Source organism: Eucyclogobius newberryi, unplaced genomic scaffold (assembly GCF_026437365.1).
Source record: "Eucyclogobius newberryi isolate DKJ021-1_F unplaced genomic scaffold, fEucNew1.0.hap1 SCAF_4, whole genome shotgun sequence".
In the NCBI taxonomy this organism is placed as follows: domain Eukaryota; kingdom Metazoa; phylum Chordata; class Actinopteri; order Gobiiformes; family Gobiidae; genus Eucyclogobius; species Eucyclogobius newberryi.
The window spans coordinates 4,867,458-4,888,482 of record NW_027316056.1 but is presented as its reverse complement, the minus strand read 5'-3'; the positions used below and the strand labels follow the sequence as shown (position 1 = coordinate 4,888,482).

The following is a 21,025-nucleotide window of genomic DNA, read 5'->3' as shown; positions in this document are numbered from 1 at the left end:
CTCTACTCTCAAGCAAATCGTGTAGCGGGAAACTCTCTCCAGAACTCATGTACAAGCTACGGAGCGACTCATTAGCAGCAGAAAGAGAGTGGCAGGATATGAGGATTATCGGACATATGGAAGCAAACAGACGTTCTGTCGTCACTTCTGAGCTGACGACGTCCACGAAAAAGCCCCAGAAGAAGCGCAAGTTTGCCCGGACAAGCTTTTTCATAGGAGGCACGGAAGTCTGCAGAAGTACTTTCCTGTTCCTCATGGCGTAAGTAATGATTAATATTAAATATGCCTGTTTTAGTGTGCTGTTGTGGTCGTGTTTGTGTTGTGAGTGCCTGTTTTGTTGAGCCATCACAAGCTAGCTAGCCACGTAGCGCCGCTAGCCCCGGCCGTACCCGCTCCTCCGCGTTTTAAGTCTTAAATACGACGTAATCGTCAGAATGTGAATAATGCAGAATAAATGGCATCACAAACACGCTTGAAAGTTATGTTTTCCGGTTGACAATCTCCATGTCCTGGTCCCACCTGGATTGAACATTGACAGGCAGACCTATCTGCATGAAAAAATCAGGCCTTTCTGTGCTGACGAGGCAAAAGACATCACATGCCCAGCGCCGAGAGTCACAGCACAGAAGACGAATGTGCAAAAGAGGCTGCGGACGTAATTGGACTCTGATGGTGTACCTATGATGTCTATTATCTCATATGTTGCAGTTCGTATACCTGGCTCTGGCATCTGTTTATAAGAGTTCTTCTATTGAGGGTGTTTTTTAAACTTCCTATAAATTATCTGTCCTTTCCCCCTGTATCTACTGCGTTGTAACATTAAAGGCTATCTTATCTTATCTTTTGTTGTTTGTGTTGAATCATTCAGTGCACCGTTGTTGGTGCACTGAATCACCTGTGAATTATGTTTACCGACAAATGCAATGAACCCTATTCTCATTCTGATTCTTTGATTCTATTCAGGGCCTTTTGTAATCCAAGTATTTCCATTTTAATATAGTAACTTCTAATTCTGATTCAAGTCCAGTTACCATCAATAACAACACTCCTTGAGTCTTGAGTGACAGCTGTAGGGGAAGGTGGTGTCAGTGTGACAGGGGGGAGGGCTTATCTCAATGAGATGCAAATGAGCCCCCCTGTGACTCTGGGCTCTCTCAGGTGAGAAACTTTGGAAGCCGTTTTCTCAGTGAATGGGTTTGAGAGTTGTATACATTCAAATGACCACAACTTACTTAAATATTATCAGATCTACATGAGTGAGACATCATTGGAAAGCTTTGAATTCACACTTTCAGAATCTGTGAATAACTCAAAATGTCTCCGGGTAGACATGTAACTGGGTTTCATACGGCCGGGCACATATTATCTGGGAGGGACATATACCGCCATGTTTCCTGCTTTTTGCTGTGATCCAGGCTGCACCCTGGAGATACAATAGGCTCCACCCACTTGAAGCCTAAACCAGTCAGTCAACTCTAGTCTTGTTTATGGCGTCATTATAACGCTACTTGCCTGCGAGAAGGTGAAACTTCAGAAGGTAAGGTTCATTTTAATCTGGCGGTAGGCCAAACAAGATTTTCCCCTCTTATCTAACATGCTTAACAGAATAATAGTCATTTATGTTGCATATGTTCAAGTAACAGAGAAACACACAGGCTCCTACGCACTTTCATTTGAACAGAACAATAGTCATGCAAAACCACAGGGCGAGGCAGATTTGTCCTGTTTGCACCTATAATGATAACTTACAAAGGCGATAGAGATTTTATTTCTTTATTGATGGTGAAATGTTGGAGTCAGAAACATCCGTTTGTGGAAAGACTGTGGCCAACAACATAGAGTAGAACAGAGGGTATTTCCCGGGCTGCGTCATCTGTTACATTCATGAAAGTAAAAAGGAGCCAGACGCTCGAGTGGGACACGTGTACGTTTGAAGGCAGATCTTATAGATCTTATAGCTCTTATAGATCTTATAGACATTATAGATATTATAGATCTTATAGATCCACGGTTCAGTGCCTGTTATAGACACCGGCGCTGAAGGCAGAAACAGCAGATCATCACATGCTGAAAAGCTCTTGGCCTCAGTGAGGTCTTCATGTGTCTTTTTGTGCCAGTTTGTGTTTCACATTGAATATTGGCCCAATTATTACTATGTCAAAACATCTGCATTTTGACAATAAAGAGACAAATTCAACAACAGAATGATTAGTTTTGGGCTGTGTAGAGTGTCATGATGAATAGCTCTAAAGGTCGACAATTATGTTCTTAAGCCAACTCTAAGTTTAAGATGAATTTTTCCTGACAGAATGTTTCCAGCTTTACTGAGCAGGGTAGTTTCAAACAAATCCTTATCAGCAGCTCAGGTGCAGCTGCAAGTTTCCCATTTAAATCACAGTGTTATTATTGTAGACACTGTGCTCTGATTTCACCAAGAGATAAGAGAATCTGTTATTGTTAAAGATGCTTTAACTCACAGAAATGACAGCACAACAATACAAGCAAAGGGTTTTGTTACAATGTACTGTGGAAAAACTAATTTGACCAAAGATAATTAAATATTGAATTCATTACGAGCACTAACATGTGATCAGTTCAAATCAAATTCAGTATCATCAAGGATATGGACCAGCATTAAAACTTAATCAATATGAAGTGTCTTCCTGTAGATGCAGAGATCCTCTTCAAAACAGACACTTATGTTTGCAGCACAAAGCCACAGGTGTCACATATTGCTGCCCATAATGGTGAACTTTGGGGTGGATTTAGACCATTTAAGAAAAGAAAACCTGTATTTGCCCCACAATGGGGAAATTCCAGTATTGTAACGCACAGTTCAAGAACAGCAGGAGAATGTCATCAAAAAAAGACTGAAATCTAGCACAGACACTACTACTTCTTCTACATTTGCTTTACAGCGCGAGTCACGTTTCTACTAAATTTGCATGTTTTAAATCTCCTGAAAGTGTGGGTCTAGACCTTTTTAATGTTTTCTTTGTGTGTAAATAAACTCTCCTTTAGTGCGCTTTATTGCGAGGAGTACGAGGCCAAGGCTATTGTAGTAATGATGAATATGTGTATTATTTACAAAGTCTGATCATTTATAGAAATGGATCCAAAGAAGCCGTCGCCTCCGTCTGCACCCAGTCCAGAGAATTCAAAGTCTTCAAGTCGTAAAAAGAAAAAAAAAAGGTAAGATGTAATCAAAAACAGGGAAGTTACATAAAATTCTCATGTAGAAGTGACCTGCATTGAACCTCATTGCATTGTCTGACATTATAAACTTAGTTGTGCAAGAGTGAAATGATAAACCTGTAGATCAGTGACATAATCACAGCCTGTATCATTTGTCATCAGTTCAACATTAACATGGACACACTTTCCACATTACTTTGGAAAGTAATTCCATTCCAAAAGTATGTGATACGCTTTAAGAGTACACATTGTAAACATGTTCAGAAGCATTAATATTTGAGAGAAGTCTGAAATATGAACTGATACAATACAATAATCCCTTGAATTTCAGAACATTTGTTTCTAGGGCTCTAAATTAAAGCTATAATAATAGGATATTTTGATATTTGCTAAATAACAGCAGCCAACTCAAATTGTAATTTGGATACAATGTGATGTATTGTGCAGTCCTACTGTCTTTATGAACAGCTTTCATTCTCACATTTACAGGAAGAAAAATGTCCAACAAATGCCTGGATCATCTGCACCACCGCCTATTTGTTCCAGCAAAAACAATCCTGAAGGGTATATTTTTTAAAGTTTTAAATGTTTTCTTGGGCTCCTGGAGTTGAATGTGGAATCCCCTTTTCAAGACAACAGGGGGAAGTTAATACCTCATTCTGAATTATACCAGAGTGTGATCATTTCTATTGTTTCTGAAGGTTTGAAAGAAGAAGTGCATCACCAACTTCACCATCTCTACATTCAATGAGTCCAGAGAGACCTGCGATGGCAAATGGAAAAACAGAAGACGGGTATGAACTGACCCTGTTTTGTTTTTTAAAGGGTCCTGTGTATGTGGCCTGCATGTCTTCTTACACGTCCCTGTGGAGAAATGTGTCCTGTGTATCTGACCCTTCGATGCTGCAGGGGCTAAACAGGAGCAGTTTGAGCTAGGCTTGGTCAGGTTTTAGCTTGAGGATTTTAACTATTTGCATGTTTTGGGTGGGTTGAATGGGAGAAACCCGGAGCCTGGCAGAGACCCATACACAGGGAGTAAGACCCTCTGCCACGGTGCCACTTCACACATCATGAATCATGAATAGTAGCTCAAAATCATGGGAGGTAGGTCTCAGAGTGAGACAGGGACAAAGTCTAAACATAACTTCGTACAACTAAAGCTGAGTTACGATCAATATCTATACTTTAGAATCTTGGTCGCAGAGTGAGCCCTCCTGTCGCTGCGTCTATGACCCGTCTCTGTCAAACACGTAAACACATTAGCCCCTTAGAATAAGAGCAGAGGAGCTCCGACGTGAACTAGTCCTTTACTCATCATTTCTATTTCATTTACTAACTTTTACAAACTTGAGAACAGTGCTAGTGTCATGCTAGCCTCAGCTAACAGGTAAACTGCAGTGACTTTATCACTCAGAGACTAGAGCCTGATATTCTCACAAACTTTGGTTGTAATTCCGGCAAAAATCTTGCAGTGGACAACTGGCATTAACAGGCACATATTATGCATTATCATTATCATGTTTTAGAACTTAAGTCATTTAGTGATGTGTAATCTTTTTGTGTTGAAAACCACACATGAGTTTCAATCAGTCAGGCATTCCCTCATCAGGATTTGTGTTAGCCTGTCCATCTAGTGGCAGCAGGGGGAATTACCATGAGTAAAAACAAACGCTAGTTTGCCCCGACATGCTAATAAAGCATGCAGTTTCATTTCTGCTCCCATTTCGGAGGGCATCAGGTGCTCCAAGGGGCACCAGCCTGACCAAGCTGTATGAATGTCTATTTGTGCAGCAGCTGCACTGTTCCTTTTGCAATTAAATATAGTAGGCCTACTTTATCTTTGGTTGTAAACTAACTCTAGGACTCGAGTGATGTTGCCTCTCTTTCGCTGCAAAGCGAGTTGGAGATGCGCACGGGCAGCTCCACGTTACAAGCCTCAGTTCTGACAGATCAGGGGCACAAGTGGGAGCGGTTTAGCAGTTTAATCTGCATCATATTCAACTAGAAACTGTGAAAAAGAATGAACGAAACACGATGTGTGTTTCATCGTCTTACAAATGTATAAATCATGTTTTCATAAATACAATACAGTAGACACAGACTATAGTCTATTGTACAATAGCCTATAGTGTTTCTAGAGCCTCGATGTGATGAAGAGCAGGAGAAGGCCTTCAAGTGACACTGGTGAAGGGACATTTAGAGACTGTGGGGGATGGGTTGTCATTTTATCACCTGTATGATCCCCGAACCCCCCTTAGGATTGTAATTTTAGCTATATATAAAATTAAATAGCCTATATATATTTTTATATATAGGGGACTATATTTGGACTTCCAGATACAGACAGATCGAATGGTAATGGCAAACCAACCGGAAATAGTGGTCGACAAGGGTCAGAGGAAAGCCGTGGTGGTGGACCATGGATGGGAACGAGAAACTAAAGAAATACCAAGGCCCCAGAGAGGAGCTGGAGAAGGCCTGGAGCGTGAAGGTATCGGTGGTGCCCGTAGTGATCGGAGCACTTGGGGCAGTGAGCCCCAAACTGGAGGAATGACTTGAGCAGAACCAGGAAAAACATCAGACATGTCAGTCCAGAAAAGTGCAGTGCAGGAACAGCAAAGATACTGAAGAACCCTCAAGAAATAGAGACTGTGGTGTGTATGTGTGTGTGTATGTGTGGTGTGGTGTGGTGTGGGTGTGTATATATATACATAAATGAATGGAGCAGTCAAAATAACTGCAAACAAAAAATATCCAGTTTTATTCTGCATAAAACCTGCTTAGATTTGACAAATGTTCTTAACTACCTGTGATTCTTTTATTAGTTAATCAGTTTATAGACCTATTTCAGTCTTTTTGTCTCCTGGACAAATGGTTTCAAATGTGAACTTTGAACTGAATCCCGCTCGATTTGTTGTTAAACACATGGCAAATCCAATCGGCATCACAATATCATGCATCCCTATTACCGTTCCATGTCTGTACTTATTGTGTTCTCCACACAAGTACTTCTGTTCGTGCGTATTGTGTTGCATTATTCCATAAACGGGTTAGACATTATACATGGTTTGGCCAGTACAAACGCTCGCCCGTCACATAAGTGTTTACCAGGACACACAAGGATCAAACTGATGGACTTATGTATCATATTGAAATTCCCATAAACGGATGCTTGAGTTGGTGTCTCTGTCTCTGTCTCTGTCTCTGTCTGTCTGTCTGTCTGTCTGTCTGTCTCTGTCTCTGTGTGTGTGTGTGTGTGTGTGTTTAACTTCTAAATTGAGTATCTAAATACCTGATCTGTTAAATGTTCAACATCGATACTTATATTGATAATGGTGCATCATTATAGAAGTCATTATTCAGTCACTGAACTCAGTCCTAGTGGAAGTAATCATCCTTATGCGAACTGTTGCTTTTATTCATTTATTAAAAATGCTCTGAGTAAATGACAAAGTTTAGATATACACCAGATAAAGTATGTGCAGGTTATGCATGAATAGTGCACATGCACCTTTTCTTGACTAATAGCCCTGATGTCGGTGTAATCCCTCATTCGTCCAGGCGTGTTCCATAGTAGAAAAAGCTTCAGTTGTAGTCATCTGGACTCAGTTTGAAAAAGTAGACGTTTCGACTCTCATCCAAGAGTCATTGTCAATAACAGAATTTAGGTCGAGAACTCCGATATTAATACTGTTCTGTGGTAAGACCCGCCCATTGGGAGGAGCCTTCCTGAAGTAGAAAGAGTTGTTGGTTTCAACAGAAACTCCCCCTTGTATCTACCGAGCTAGCCTATTCAGAATCTTAATGGGCTATTAGAAACCTCTTTGTCTTTGTGAGACCCTGGCTCAACCACCCTGAGTACCTGATTAGCATCTGAATGTCCTGGTCCTTTACCTTTCCAGGGGTTCAGTAACCCATTATAAATAACAGGAAGATTAAACCTAAGCCCTCCATTTCTGAGCTCAGAGCTCAAGGTGTGCCCACCAGCTCAGAGGGCAAGAAGAAAGAGGAAAAACATGTCCGAAATGCCCTCTCAGCCTGTGGTTACCCCGCTTGGGCTCTCAACAGAGTGAAGAGAACCAAGAAGCAGGACAAAAGGGAAACTGAACAGAGAAGGAAGGGTGTTTCTATCCCTTATGTGTCTGGCCTGTCGGAAAAACTGCAGAGAATTTTTAGACAACACGAAGTCCCTGTTTATTTTAAACCAGGAAACACTTTAAGACAAAAACTGGTTCACCCAAAGGACAAGTTGCCGACTCAAAAACAGAGCAATGTAGTTTATTCGATCCAATGCAGTGAAGAAAGTTGTAAAGAACGTTACATAGGTGAGACAAAACAGCCTCTACACAAGAGGCTTTATCAGCACAGAAGAAATACTAGTTCAGGACCTCAGAGCGCCGTGCATCTCCATCTTGAAGCCTCTAATCACTCGTCAGGAGAATCATCTTCAGGAGAAAAGATGGTTTGAAAGAGGAGTCAAGGAAGCTATTTTTGTTAAAAAAGAAAGACCTTCTTTAAACAGAAATGGAGGGCTTAGGTTTCATCTTCCTGTTATTTATAATGGGATTCTGAACCCCTGGAAAGGTAGAGGACATTCAGATGCTAATCAGGTACTCAGGGTGGTTGAGCCAGGGTCTCACAAAGACAAAGAGGATTCTAATAGTCCATTAAGATTCTGAATAGGCTAGCTCGGTAGATACAAGGGGGAGTTTCTGTTGAAACAAACAACTCTTTCTACTTCAGGAAGGCTCCTCCCAATGGGCGGGTCTTACCACAGAACAGTATTAATATCGGAGTTCTCGACCTAAATTCTGTTATTGACAATGACTCTTGGATGAGAGTCGAAACGTCTACTTTTTCAAACTGAGTCCAGATGACTACAACTGAAGCTTTTTCTACTAATAGCCCTGATGTTATTTTGACCAGTGATGGGTTTTAGGTTGATTTTCGGTGCACATTGGGCTTAACACTCCTCAGAAGCTAAACCTTTCAAAAAGTAACTAGAACAAGCTACAAAAAATAAATGCTACTTTCACTTTTCTTGACTCTTTTCCAACAAATGTGATCCAAAAAGAATTTAGTGAATTCTCTAACTGACTATGCGCGCCCTCTGGTGGTTAATTAAGAGAAAACAACCTTGAAATTAGAAACTGTTGAATTATTTACAAGTTATAACGCACTATTGTAAATGCCCAATTGATTAGTTTGCTTTTTATATTATACAGTATTTTATTTTTTAATATATTAGTATTAGGTATAAAATTAACAAATTACTTAATAGGATTAAGGAGGGTTGCACAAATACTTCTAACATGTTGGGTCTAACCTACATGTGGTGTTCCGAGGGTCGGTTATCTTAGCCCTCTGTCCAGTGGCTAAACCAGACTAAACCATCTCATGGTTTGGTAAAAGCCAACAAGGCCACCTGGAAGCTGGCCCAGGACCAGCGAAATATAAGGCACGTAGGTTCGTCGTGATAGGCAGAGACTTGAGGTTAGCAAAAATAGGTTTATTTGTACATTGTCAAAAAATGAATCGGACATTAGTTTGCATAAATTACGCGTGGTTCAGTGTTCAGCTCCAAGCAGGAAGGACACAACTGCAAGGCAAGAAGACAAAGAAGGCAGCAAGTAGCAAAGCTCCATGGTTCAGATCTATAAAAGACAACATGGTCACTAAATGTACAACTGTATTATTTGAATTACTCGCTACGCCACGCACCTGCAGCTGGATAAATGAGACGGAGGACTGGACAGACTAAATAACGGGCCCATGGCAGCAAGCACTCAATTAAAGTTACTTTATCAGCGTTAAAGGACGCTAACGGTCTCACATCTGAATATAGGGAATACTACCTGAGAGCGCAAACACCGGGAACCCGGAAGCAAGAGCACGAGGTCAGAGAGCGCAAGGTAAGCGCGGGAGCGCTTTTAAAAGTGGATGACGTCACCGTCAGCCAATAGAAATTCTGCTTAGCAGTAGAGCCCGCCGGCTATACTGCTACATACAGAATGCTGTTGTGTTGAATGATAATGTGAAATCAAGTTTTGTTGTGAAGTAAAAGATAACATATACATCTTTATGGTTCCTAAAGGTGTTCCAGAAGGAGCGCATCACCAACTGCACAGTCTCTACATTCAATGAGTACAGAGAGACCTGATTTATCAAGTGGAACATGTAAAGACAGGTATGAACCGGCCTGTGCAAGTATTGAATATTGAGCTGAAGCATTTTAGTTGACAGATCATCAGCCAATGCACCCAAACCTCTCATGTATGTCCAACTCCGTCATGTCAGACGCTGGGATTCCAATTTATATTGAGTGTGTGCATCAGGGAGTGTCTGGAGCTTTTAAAGCCAAAATCAGGCAATAGTAATTGTATGAATAAAATAGCATATTTAAATAAGTGTATAACATGCCACTGGTGAGATGTAGTTGTGTTCAACTGCTGCCTCCCTTTGTTTCTTCAAAGACGAGGCATCTGAGTGCGGGGCATCTGAGTGCGGGGCATCTCAGTGCGGGGCATCTGAGAGCGGGGCATCTCAGTGCGGGGCATCTGAGTGCGGGGCATCTGAGTGCGGGGCATCTCAGTGCGGGGCATCTGAGAGCGGGGCATCTCAGTGCGGGGCATCTGAGTGCGGGGCATCTGAGTGCGGGGCATTTCAGTGCGGGGCATCTGAGTGCGGGGCATCTGAGTGCGGGGCATTTCAGTGCGGGGCATCTGAGTGCGGGGCATCAGAGTGCGGGGCATCTGAGTGCGGGGCATCTGAGTGCGGGGCATCTCAGTGCGGGGCATCTGAGTGCGGGGCATCTGAGTGCGGGGCATCTGAGTGCGGGGCATCTCAGTGCGGGGCATCTGAGTGCGGGGCATCTGAGTGCGGGGCATCTGAGTGCGGGGCATCTGAGTGCGGGGCATCTCTGTGCAGTTCAAAAGAGTGCACCTCCGGGTCTGCACTTTTATACTATTGTTGAACTTATAGACAAACTGAGCCTGCAGGGGCCAGACAACACTAAAGCCTCAAACTTTAGTAAGGACGCCTCTCCTCACGAATAGACTATAGACACAATAGACTATAGTCTGCATGCGTAGTAGTTTATAGTCTGCGTGTACAGTAGACTATAGTCTGCGTGTACAGTAGACTATAGTCTGCGTTTACAGTAGACTATAGTCTGCGTGTACAGTAGACTATAGTCTGCATGTACAGTAGACTATAGTCTGTGTGTACAGTAGACTATAGTCTGTGTGTACAGTAGACTATAGTCTGCGTGTACAGTAGACTATAGTCTGTGTGTACAGTAGACTATAGTCTGCGTTTACAGTAGACTATAGTCTGCGTGTACAGTAGACTATAGTCTGCATGTACAGTAGACTATAGTCTGCGTTTACAGTAGACTATAGTCTGTGTGTACAGTAGACTATAGTCTGTGTGTACTGTAGACTATAGTCTGTGTGTACTGTAGACTATAGTCTGCATGTACAGTAGACTATAGTCTGTGTGTACAATAGACTATAGTCTGCATGTACAATAGACTATAGTCTGCGTTTACAGTAGACTATAGTCTGTGTGTACAGTAGACTATAGTCTGTGTGTACAGTAGACTATAGTCTGCATGTACAGTAGACTATAGTCTGCATGTACAATAGACTATAGTCTGCGTTTACAGTAGACTATAGTCTGTGTGTACAGTAGACTATAGTCTGCATTTACAGTAGACTATAGTCTGCGTTTACAGTAGACTATAGTCTGTGTGTACAGTAGACTATAGTCTGTGTGTACAGTAGACTATAGTCTGCATGTACAGTAGACTATAGTCTGCATGTACAATAGACTATAGTCTGCATGTACAATAGACTATAGTCTGCATGTACAGTAGACTATAGTCTGCATGTACAATAGACTATAGTCTGCGTTTACAGTAGACTATAGTCTGTGTGTACAGTAGACTATAGTCTGCATTTACAGTAGACTATAGTCTGCGTTTACAGTAGACTATAGTCTGTGTGTACAGTAGACTATAGTCTGTGTGTACAGTAGACTATAGTCTGCATGTACAGTAGACTATAGTCTGCATGTACAATAGACTATAGTCTGCGTGTACAGTAGACTATAGTCTGCATGTACAGTAGACTATAGTCTGTGTGTACAGTAGACTATAGTCTGCATTTACAGTAGACTATAGTCTGTGTGTACAGTAGACTATAGTCTGTGTGTACAGTAGACTATAGTCTGCGTGTACAGTAGACTATAGTCTGCGTGTACAGTAGACTATAGTCTGCGTTTACAGTAGACTATAGTCTGCATGTACAGTAGACTATAGTCTGCATGTACAATAGACTATAGTCTGCATTTACAGTAGACTATAGTCTGCGTGTACAGTAGACTATAGTCTGCGTGTACAGTAGACTATAGTCTGCGTGTACAGTAGACTATAGTCTGCGTTTACAGTAGACTATAGTCTGCGTGTACAATAGACTATAGTCTGCATGTACAGTAGACTATAGTCTGTGTGTACAGTAGACTATAGTCTGCGTGTACAGTAGACTATAGTCTGCGTGTACAGTAGACTATAGTCTGCGTGTACAGTAGACTATAGTCTGTGTGTACAGTAGACTATAGTCTGTGTGTACAGTAGACTATAGTCTGCATGTACAGTAGACTATAGTCTGTGTGTACAGTAGACTATAGTCTGCGTGTACAGTAGACTATAGTCTGCGTGTACAGTAGACTATAGTCTGTGTGTACAGTAGACTATAGTCTGCGTGTACAGTAGACTATAGTCTGCGTTTACAGTAGACTATAGTCTGCGTGTACAGTAGACTATAGTCTGTGTGTACAGTAGACTATAGTCTGCGTGTACAGTAGACTATAGTCTGCGTTTACAGTAGACTATAGTCTGCGTGTACAGTAGACTATAGTCTGTGTGTACTGTAGACTATAGTCTGCATGTACAGTAGACTATAGTCTGCATGTACAGTCAATCAAGAGAGAGAAGGAGAGACAAGACCTTTTGAAAGTATGTGTGTTCTGGGCCGCTCGTGGTAGAGTGGATAGCACATATGCCTGCTATGTGGGGCAGGCCACGGCAGTGAGTTCAGATTGGGCTCTCAACAATGTGGTGCATGTCACTCCCCAAACCCAGTACAAACTATACTGTTCTGTCAAATAAAGCCCTATGGGGCAAAAATATCTGGGTCTTCATTTGCAATACTACTACTACTACTATATGGAAGAGGGGAGCCATGGTTATAGCAGAGAGGACTAGGCTGATGACGAATAGTAGAATGAGAAAGAGAGAGTGTATGTATGTTTGAGCTAGATTGATTGTTTAAGATATTCCGACTTGTTGTGATCAATTTTATTATCAATTTATTGCCAGAAATGTGGTCCCTGTAGAATCTTCAGTCCCTGGAAGACTTACTACAAAGGTACGTAAGCATACAGCATAGTAACTTACACCATTTATGTGTTTATTTTAAATGTATTTTCATCCGTCATCTTCATAGGAGGAAGATAAAGTATTTCCACTAATAATGGAAGATTGGACAAAAGAAGATGTTCGACATTGGCTTATAACTCATCTTCGGATTTCACCAAAGGTTGCACAGAATCTGTATGACCAAGAGACCTCAGGAGCTTGCTTAGTCTCCTTTGAGAAACAGGACCTTATAGAATTAGGGGTTTCACTAGCTCCAGCATTACAAATCCTTCGACAAGTGGAGAGGTTCAACAGGCGCTCTGAGCCGAGTGCACAGCCTCAGGAATCACAGGAAATCAAATCAGTGACAGATTCAGGATTTTACAGTGAAAGTGCATCAGTGCTACATGAAGGAAGATATGTTTTTGAAGAGCAGATCACAGATCACTTTGATGAACATCCCCAAATACAGTCCCTTTCACCAGTAAAACGAGCCATGTGTGTGCTGCGTCCTTTTGACAAAAGCAATACTCCCGTGTTTTACACAGAGCACCACTTCCTTCCCGCTGTAGCAGGTCCTAGTAATCTTCTAGAGCCTGTTCATGAATACCAGTTTCTTCCAGATTCAGACAAAATTAGCCAAAGAGAAGCCCTGTTTGAGTTCACTAATGAAATGTTTTGTTTTGCCGCAAGTTGCATGAATTCACGCACCAATGGGACTATTCATTTTGGAGTAAAAGACGAACCAGGCCAAGAACATGGTCGAATAATAGGCCACAAAATCAGCTCCAGGAGTCTTTACAGTGAGGCATTTGAATCGCATGTAAGTAAATACTTTGAACAGCAGCACATAAAGTCTGCCAGAATGTGCATTAGGCCTCCTGTGTTTGTCCAAGTTCAATGTGAAGATGGAACTGCTTCAGACAAATGGGTGATTGAGGTGGATGTGGTCCCAATATATTCCGAGACTCAGGAGAGTGTTTTCTACACTATTTTGGAAATTCCATCCACAAAGAAGAATAAGCAACAGCCCGAAATTCAATGCCTTTTTGTGCGATATGGGTCAAAAAAAGTCAACATTTTGTACGATTCAAATCCTCGGGTGTTTCAAGATAAGATAAAAGAAATCCATGAGAAAGTAAAGCATTGGGCATCAGCTCGCAGAGTAGCAGAAGAAACATATGAACCTCCTCCTCCTTCCGAGCACCAAGGTCATCGACTGAAACAACTGATCACTTGTGGACAAGATTCACTTTCGGATTTAGTTCAACTATTTGTTGTTACTGACAAATGTCCTTCAAGTCAACTGGAGTACATGGACTTTTTGAAAGAACTGAACTTGTTTGCTGTTTTGGATTTTGATCCAGAGTCTGATACAAATGGAACAAGTAATTTGTACAGAAAAGACCGTGCAGCAAATCTACATTTCCCACACATGTACACAACACAAGACAGAACTTCAGTTATCGCTAAACTTAATCTGTTCAAACAAACAAGCTGGGTTTTCTGCAATGGACACGCTGGTGAAGAGAGTGAGTCAGAGAGGCCTCTCACTCCCAGTACGTGGCTGAAGAAACGGTCCGGCGACATCAACAACATGGTCTCTTTTCTCTGCAGTCCTGACTTGCTTCCCAAGCATAGTTTATTGGTGCTGATTATTCTTCACTCTCCTATTTCTGACATCTCAAGCCCTATTTTGGAAACATTCTGTGCCTTGTATCGCTCTTTGGAAGGAATGGACAACATGCTTTGTCTTTGCAAAGATTCCACAGTCTTCAGCCACTGGAAGAATTTTGTGGAGATTCGCTGTAAAGAAGACATCAGCAACAAATGCATCTACACTTTGAGTTTCCATGAGATCTCAAGCACAATAAAGAAACTGAAGGAGCCTCAGACTCGTGCCTCCAGAAGGTTCTTGCCTTCCACAGGTTCTAGCTCAGTCCTCCTGGAAAAGAAAGAAGAGGAGATGATGACAGATCTGGAAATATTGTGTGAAAATGAATGTGAGAAAACAGAAATAGAAACAAACAAATCCTTTGAAGAGTTTAAGAAAAACACAGAGGAGGTGTTTTACAGAGGAGGCCCAGTGTCATGGTGGAACTTTTACCTGTCGGAGCAGCCGGGCAGCCTGCCCTTCATCAAACGAGACAAATATGACGACCTGCACCAACTCATCTGTCCAGTTCAGGGCTACACATCTCCGTGTGTGATTGTGTCTCTGTTCCACCAACCAGGCTGTGGGGGGACTACTTTAGCCATGCTAGTACTTTGGAGCTTAAAAAACAAGTTCCGATGTGCAGTTGTTAAAAACCAAATGGCAACAAATAAAGAGATTGCATTGCAAGTCAGGACACTGCTCACATATGGTAAACAAGAGCAATCAGGCTACACACCAGTTCTTTTGTTAGTAGACAACTGGTACGATGTGGATGATTTAAAGCAATGTATCATTAGCGCTGCCACAGACAGAAATCAGCCCAATAATCTTGTTGTACTGATATTAAACTGTGAAAGAACACCATTTCCTAAAAAAAACTCAAACAACTGTTACAATTCAAATGTGTTCATCAGCGCCAAACTCTCATCAAATGAAAAAAAAATGTTTTTGAATAAGTATCAGGAACTCAAAGACAACCACGACAAGCCAGACACTTTCTATGCATTCATGATCTTGAAAAATGATTTTAGCAAAGGCTACATTAGTGATTTAGTGAACAACATTCTCAAAGATCTTGATATTGCTTCCCAACAAGGCCGACTTTTGTCTTTCTTGGCTTTGCTGAACACATATGTCAATGGGTCCTACATGTCCCTCTCCTTATGTGAGGAGCTGATGGGGATAAGAAACCCACTTTGGGGGCAGGAAACTCTGGAAGATAAAATGAACCCTTACTCCACTCTCCTGATCACGTTCACTGTTGAGGAACATGGCACTTACCAAGCAGTACGGCTCTTACACCCGATGATTGCTGAAAACTGCATTAAAGTCTTCAAAGAACATCAACTTGATCTTTCTAATATAACCACTGATCTGTTGTTCTGTGAGAACATCTATAAGACCTGTATGGGGAAGGATTTTGTAAACCAATTTATCCAAAGTATGTTGGTCACACGGACACGGCGAGAGCAAGGAGATGACAAGACCACACTATTTTCACCTTTGATCGAAAATATTCAAAAAGAAGAAGGATTTGATAAGGCTAAGGAAGTCCTTGAAAGAGCCATAGACAGATTTGACAGAAGTGCAACACTGCCTCAAGCTCTGGCAAGGCACATGTGTCTTAATGAAAAAGACTTTGACTCTGCTCTCAAATGGGCTTTAGACGCACAGAGTAAAAGATCTAACTCCTACATTGCAGACACAGTGGGACAGGTGTACAAAAGCCACCTCAAAAAGCTTATTGAAGATTATAAAGAATCATCTGCAGAATCACTTGAGGAATGTTTACAGTTAGCATCCAAGGCTGTGTCTGCATTCAAGGACTCTCAGGAGCTAGCAAAGAAAGATGAACAAAATGATCCATTTGATCGACATGGTCGAAAAGTAAGGACAGGCTACAACACCTCAGGGTATCTAGGAGAAACAGAGGTTATTATCATGCTTCTTGACTTTATCACAGAACTTTTCAGTGACAGACATAAAAGAGACAACATGCTTCAGGTTCTTAGAGGGCATCAACCTGTTAGCATATTGAGTTTCCACAGTGACCCAGAAATAAATGCAATTGTCAATGTCCTCAAAGATCATGGGAGATTTCTTCTTTCATTAAAACCAAGGCTTAAGGAGATTTTCATTTTCTTTGAGAACTACTTCATATACTTGAGGCCCAGACATGTGCCACTAAAAAAGGAAACAGTTGATGAAAGAAACAAACGTAAGGTTTCAGAGCAGTTCAAGAGGTACATTGAGCTATTTAATGGTTCAAAGGAGGAAAAGGAGCAAGAACGTGCAAAAAACCCGAAACTAAGCCAACAGCAGATAATAGACGATCATCGTCGTGATCTGGAGATGATGCAAGCAGATTCTTTTGCAGGTCTTCTACAGAGTTTGAGCCACAAAAACCAAAGTGAGATTATTTTTGAGAAATGGAAATTTATTTTTGAACACTCATTCAGTAGATATCAATCAATCAATTCTGACACAGTGAATTACATCCTAGCAAACATTGTTCTTCACAGTGCTAAGTCAAGCTCCAGCCTGTTGAAGAAGTATGATGAGTTAGTTGCGCTCCTCAACGACGTTCTGCAGAGAGAGGGAACTCGTTCCAATCTGCCCGAGCTCTACTACCTCTGCATGCTGCTGATGTGGCCGTCCAAAGACCAAACGCTAAAAAACTTTACAGAGTACAACAACATCAGCACCTACATAGCATCAGCCAAAAGGTCCTTTCATAAACGTTTCAGTTTCATCTTTCCATCAAGAAGCGCCATCGCTCATTTCTTCCTTGGGGATGGAAACGGTTTAAAGCGGATAGTTAGCAAAGCGAAGCTTGACCAAATCTTGCTTGAGTCTAATGCCAGTGATGATAATCTAAGCATTCATCAACTTTGGCATAGTGGATTGGCATGGAGCACCCACAAAATCCAAGAGAAACTGTTAAGAGTGAAAGGAAGATCTGAAAACGGTGACATTTATGTCACTTATGGGGCCAACACCAAAATACTGATCCGTCCTGCATATCTCGGAGATATTCGCAGTGGCTCCAGTCGAGAGGAGGTATCTTTTTACATCGGCTTCACCTTGGAAGGTCCAGTAGCATATGATGTCAAATATAAAAAATAATTGCATCTTGGTACTGAAAATAGAACTAGATTATATTTTTAAAAATGCTGTCAAAATGTATATCTCACTTAGCTACTGCATTCTGAATATCCTAATTATTATTTGCAATGAGTTAACAACTTTCCATCATGGTAAAGCTAACACAAATTAGCAACATACGTCCTAATTGGGGAGAATAAAATCCTCATAGAGGGAGTTCACTGTACATAAATGAATCAATCAATCAATCAAAATTTAACTCAGAGTAATGATTAGGAAACGCATTTATAGCATGGTTAAAAGCTCATTCAAGTCAAGTTGACATGATATGTTCCCTTTAACCAGTTCGGACAAATATTATGCATTATTGGCTCGAGCCATTCCATGGAATGGAATGCAACCACAGACATTGTTGATTCGGCCCTCAGAGGCGACTGTTGTTGTGATTTTGGGCCTTACAAAAATAAATTGATTTGATGCAACGAGTCTTTGTTATTGCCTGGTTTCTTCTTCTTATTATTATTCATGGTCATTTTGCCACAACTCAGGCATTTTTGACCCCCTGCACATTGATGAAAGTCACACATGGGGTCATAGACGCGATCGGCTCGCATATATTTTTTTCGTAGTTGACTTCAGACACTCAGCCAATCAGAAGACGAGCAGCTTCTGGGTGGGAGTTGACTTAAAATCTGGTCTCCTCCCACCCAGAATAGATCCGTGTTCGCCGCTCCCAGGAGATCGTAGCGCCACAGAACCTGAACTAACGCGTGAATGAACTAAATGGAGAATGACAATGGACATGCTAGCCAGTGTTTGACCATAAAATAAATAACCCTAACCCCTAACCCCTAACCCCTAACCCCAAACCCCTAAACCTAAACATAACCCCTAACCTAACCCCTAAACCTAACCTCTAACCCTAAGTTTTTGTGGTAGTTAGGAGATGAAGGGGGGAAAAAATAATCTATAAATTATAGATGGGAGCGGGAGTTGAACTCGGGATCTCGAGGGCCCCACACCGTGTCATTAACCACTGGGCCAACAGAGCTGAAATTTCATCTCCGAGACGATAAATTATTTCACAAGATCTGGGCCGCCAATGGGAGTAGACTAGATTTTAGGTCAACGCCTACGCAGAAGCTGATCGACTTCTAATTGGCTGAGAAATCTGCATAGTGTCTGAAGTCAACTACGAAAAAAATATTCGCGATCGGCTCAGCCCGAACTCGAATAAAATGGAGGTTGCGAGAACGTCCGTCGCAACTAGTTCAAAAAAGAAAAAACATGAAACTCTTAATCTTTGGCCTAGGCACATGAAACTTGGGACAGTGAAAGAGCTACCTTTGACCTCTGACCTTTGACGGGTAAAACACCTGGCGGCATCGCCCTATGATAAACAGGAAGTCAGCCATGTTGAATCAAAGTGGCGCCGCCATGTTTGACTTTTTTTTTTTTCAAAATCGTACTTGTCCTAGGTTTTTTGTTCGATCGAGCTCAAAACAACACTTTTTGCATCTAAAGACATTGAAATTTAATACAAATTCTAAAAAATGCAACACGCCCTCAAAAAGGCTTTTCAAGGACAAGTCACGCCCATTGGAATTGATCTGCGGAGCTCATATTTCATTCACTAATGTCTTTTTATGATCTGATTGGAAATAATAAATACCCATGTAACAAATTGACTCTATAGCGCCCCCTACCCACTGTGTGAAAAACTCAACATTGTCTGATTTGTTTGAAACTCATGGATTATATTCTCCTCGAGACGCCATGAAAAAAGTGCATTGTGCACAGATATTGTGTATTTTCACAATTGGCCAGCAGAGGCGCAATTAATGCCTTCAGTTCCTCTTCCTCTTTTATTTTGATGGAACATTTCCTCTCGCACTGTGGTCTTAGCATTGGCGTTAGCATCAGCATTAGCGGCGGGTCTCTGTTGCTAGGTGACGGAGGTAGAGGGAGGATGGGGTTTAAAGAATAAAGTCTAAAGAATAAAGTCTAAAGAATAAAGTCCAAGAGAATGCAGTGTCGGGGCAATCGCGATCAAAACACGGTCGCGCGAGTGGGGAGAGCCATCATCGCCGCTACCGCGGCTTTAATTTGTATTGTTAATAGCCTTTAAACATCCTCTTGAATACCTTTAGTTTGGCATCTCATGTTTTAGATCTAAAAAAAAAATTACATTTGGATCTGCTGTTTCCCCTGAGACTACTGACTGCAGAGGGAATCAAACGCAGTTTAAGGTGAAAATTTCAACGCATGTTTAGAGCTGGTGTGGCAGTAGGCCCTCATAACCCCTGACAGCCTATGGCCTGTGACCTGGGCCTTTTAAAGGAAGCTTCCTCACCTGCGCTAGCCCTTCTCGCCTCTGACGTCACCCGCCACCTGGGAGCAGTGCAAGCGGCACGAGGACCGGAGCATTCGTTCTGATCGCCCCAAAAACAACCCAAAGTTTAGGCTTAAAGCCAGCGATCACACCAGCGTGTTAACCAGGTTGGTTTGCACGCTCACCAAACCCTGCTCAAACCTTGTATGACTCGTGCCGCACGCTCCCCAGGTTTAACGCCCCGGTAAACTGTCTCTCTTCCATAGATTTATATTGTAATCAAACTCGCTCTAATTTAGCACTGTTTGTAGTGCGTGACGTTACGTGCAGGCTTTGTGCGCCGGAATTCCTCCCGGCCACGGCGCGCATAGTGCACAGATTTGAGCACCGGTATGTATCTCTTTTCCTCTCTCCCTCGCTTGTTGCGCTCGGTTCTGGACATCCATATGAGAGTTAATTTCCCAAACTATTGTACAGTATAGGATTGTAACCCCGCGGGTCTCTCCTCCGACCCCAAACCCAGAACTTCCCTCCAAGTGCCCTTGGTGGGTTTGGGCACGTTGGCACCGGCCCCATTCTACATTGACAGACTGTACCATATCAACGTTTGGAGTTTTTTTTGAGTGTCGGCTCTGGCCCCCAGCTGGACTGTGGGACTGTACCGGGTCCCAGGCCTGCTGCTAAGGACCAGCGCCACCTCCTGGTAGGGTAATTGGGCTAAGTGCCTCAAGGGACAATCTGGGCTGCTGTTTTATTTTACTTTTGTTATTTCGGTGAATTGTTTAAATGTGTCTACTGTTTAAGAGGTGTGAACGTGTGAAAAGTAGTAGTTTTATTATTAAAAATACAAATGTTTTATTTATTCTGTCTTTAAATTTAATAAATTGTGAACTTGTTTTCCTATATCTGAGTCTCCTGGTCCACTCAAAGAATTTGCGCTTGCCTTACCTGTGTATGTGTCCCTGGCACCAATCCAGGGTGGCGTTGTTGGAAACTAATACAGTCAATAATTATTCATTTAACCCATAAATTGGAATTCATGCGGAAGACATCCACCTAAACATCATATCCCTATCGTAGCCACAACACTGGCCTCTCACTTCCAGGTCTCAGCACGCAGTTGTGCTGATCGTGATTAAACTGGAGAGATTCACAGAACAAATCTGGAGATGACATATGGACTTAAACAACAGCAGAGAAGATTCTCAGAGCCACGTCACAGATTGCGAAAACGTCAGTTATGGAGGAGATTAAGAACAGTTTAGTTCGGATCAGAAGTTTTTAATGCTTGGAGGGAGAGGAATTTATAACCAGGATT

At 41.9% G+C, this 21,025-nt stretch overlaps 1 protein-coding gene across 1 annotated transcript; it reads left to right on the top strand.

Annotated features, from left to right (window-relative positions):
• Nucleotides 1–1,465: 1,465 nt before the first annotated feature.
• LOC140377275 (sterile alpha motif domain-containing protein 9-like) lies at nt 1,466–17,744 on the top strand. Its single transcript, XM_072462621.1, has 7 exons — nt 1,466–1,537; nt 3,108–3,192; nt 3,685–3,759; nt 3,897–3,989; nt 9,290–9,382; nt 12,575–12,623; nt 12,702–17,744. Exons 2-7 carry the CDS (start codon nt 3,110–3,112, stop codon nt 17,394–17,396), a joined length of 5,088 nt encoding a protein of 1,695 aa, XP_072318722.1. The 5' UTR covers nt 1,466–1,537; nt 3,108–3,109; the 3' UTR covers nt 17,397–17,744.
• Nucleotides 17,745–21,025: the final 3,281 nt, after the last annotated feature.

Coding starts and splice junctions, on each gene's coding strand:
- LOC140377275 (XM_072462621.1), top strand. CDS start 3,110: ATGGATCCAAAGAAGCCGTCGCCTCCGTCTGCACCCAGTCCAGAGAAT. Junction 3,990..9,289: donor AATGGAAAAACAGAAGACGG/GTATGAACTGAC, acceptor TGGTTCCTAAAG/GTGTTCCAGAAGGAGCGCAT. Junction 12,624..12,701: donor CTGGAAGACTTACTACAAAG/GTACGTAAGCAT, acceptor TCATCTTCATAG/GAGGAAGATAAAGTATTTCC.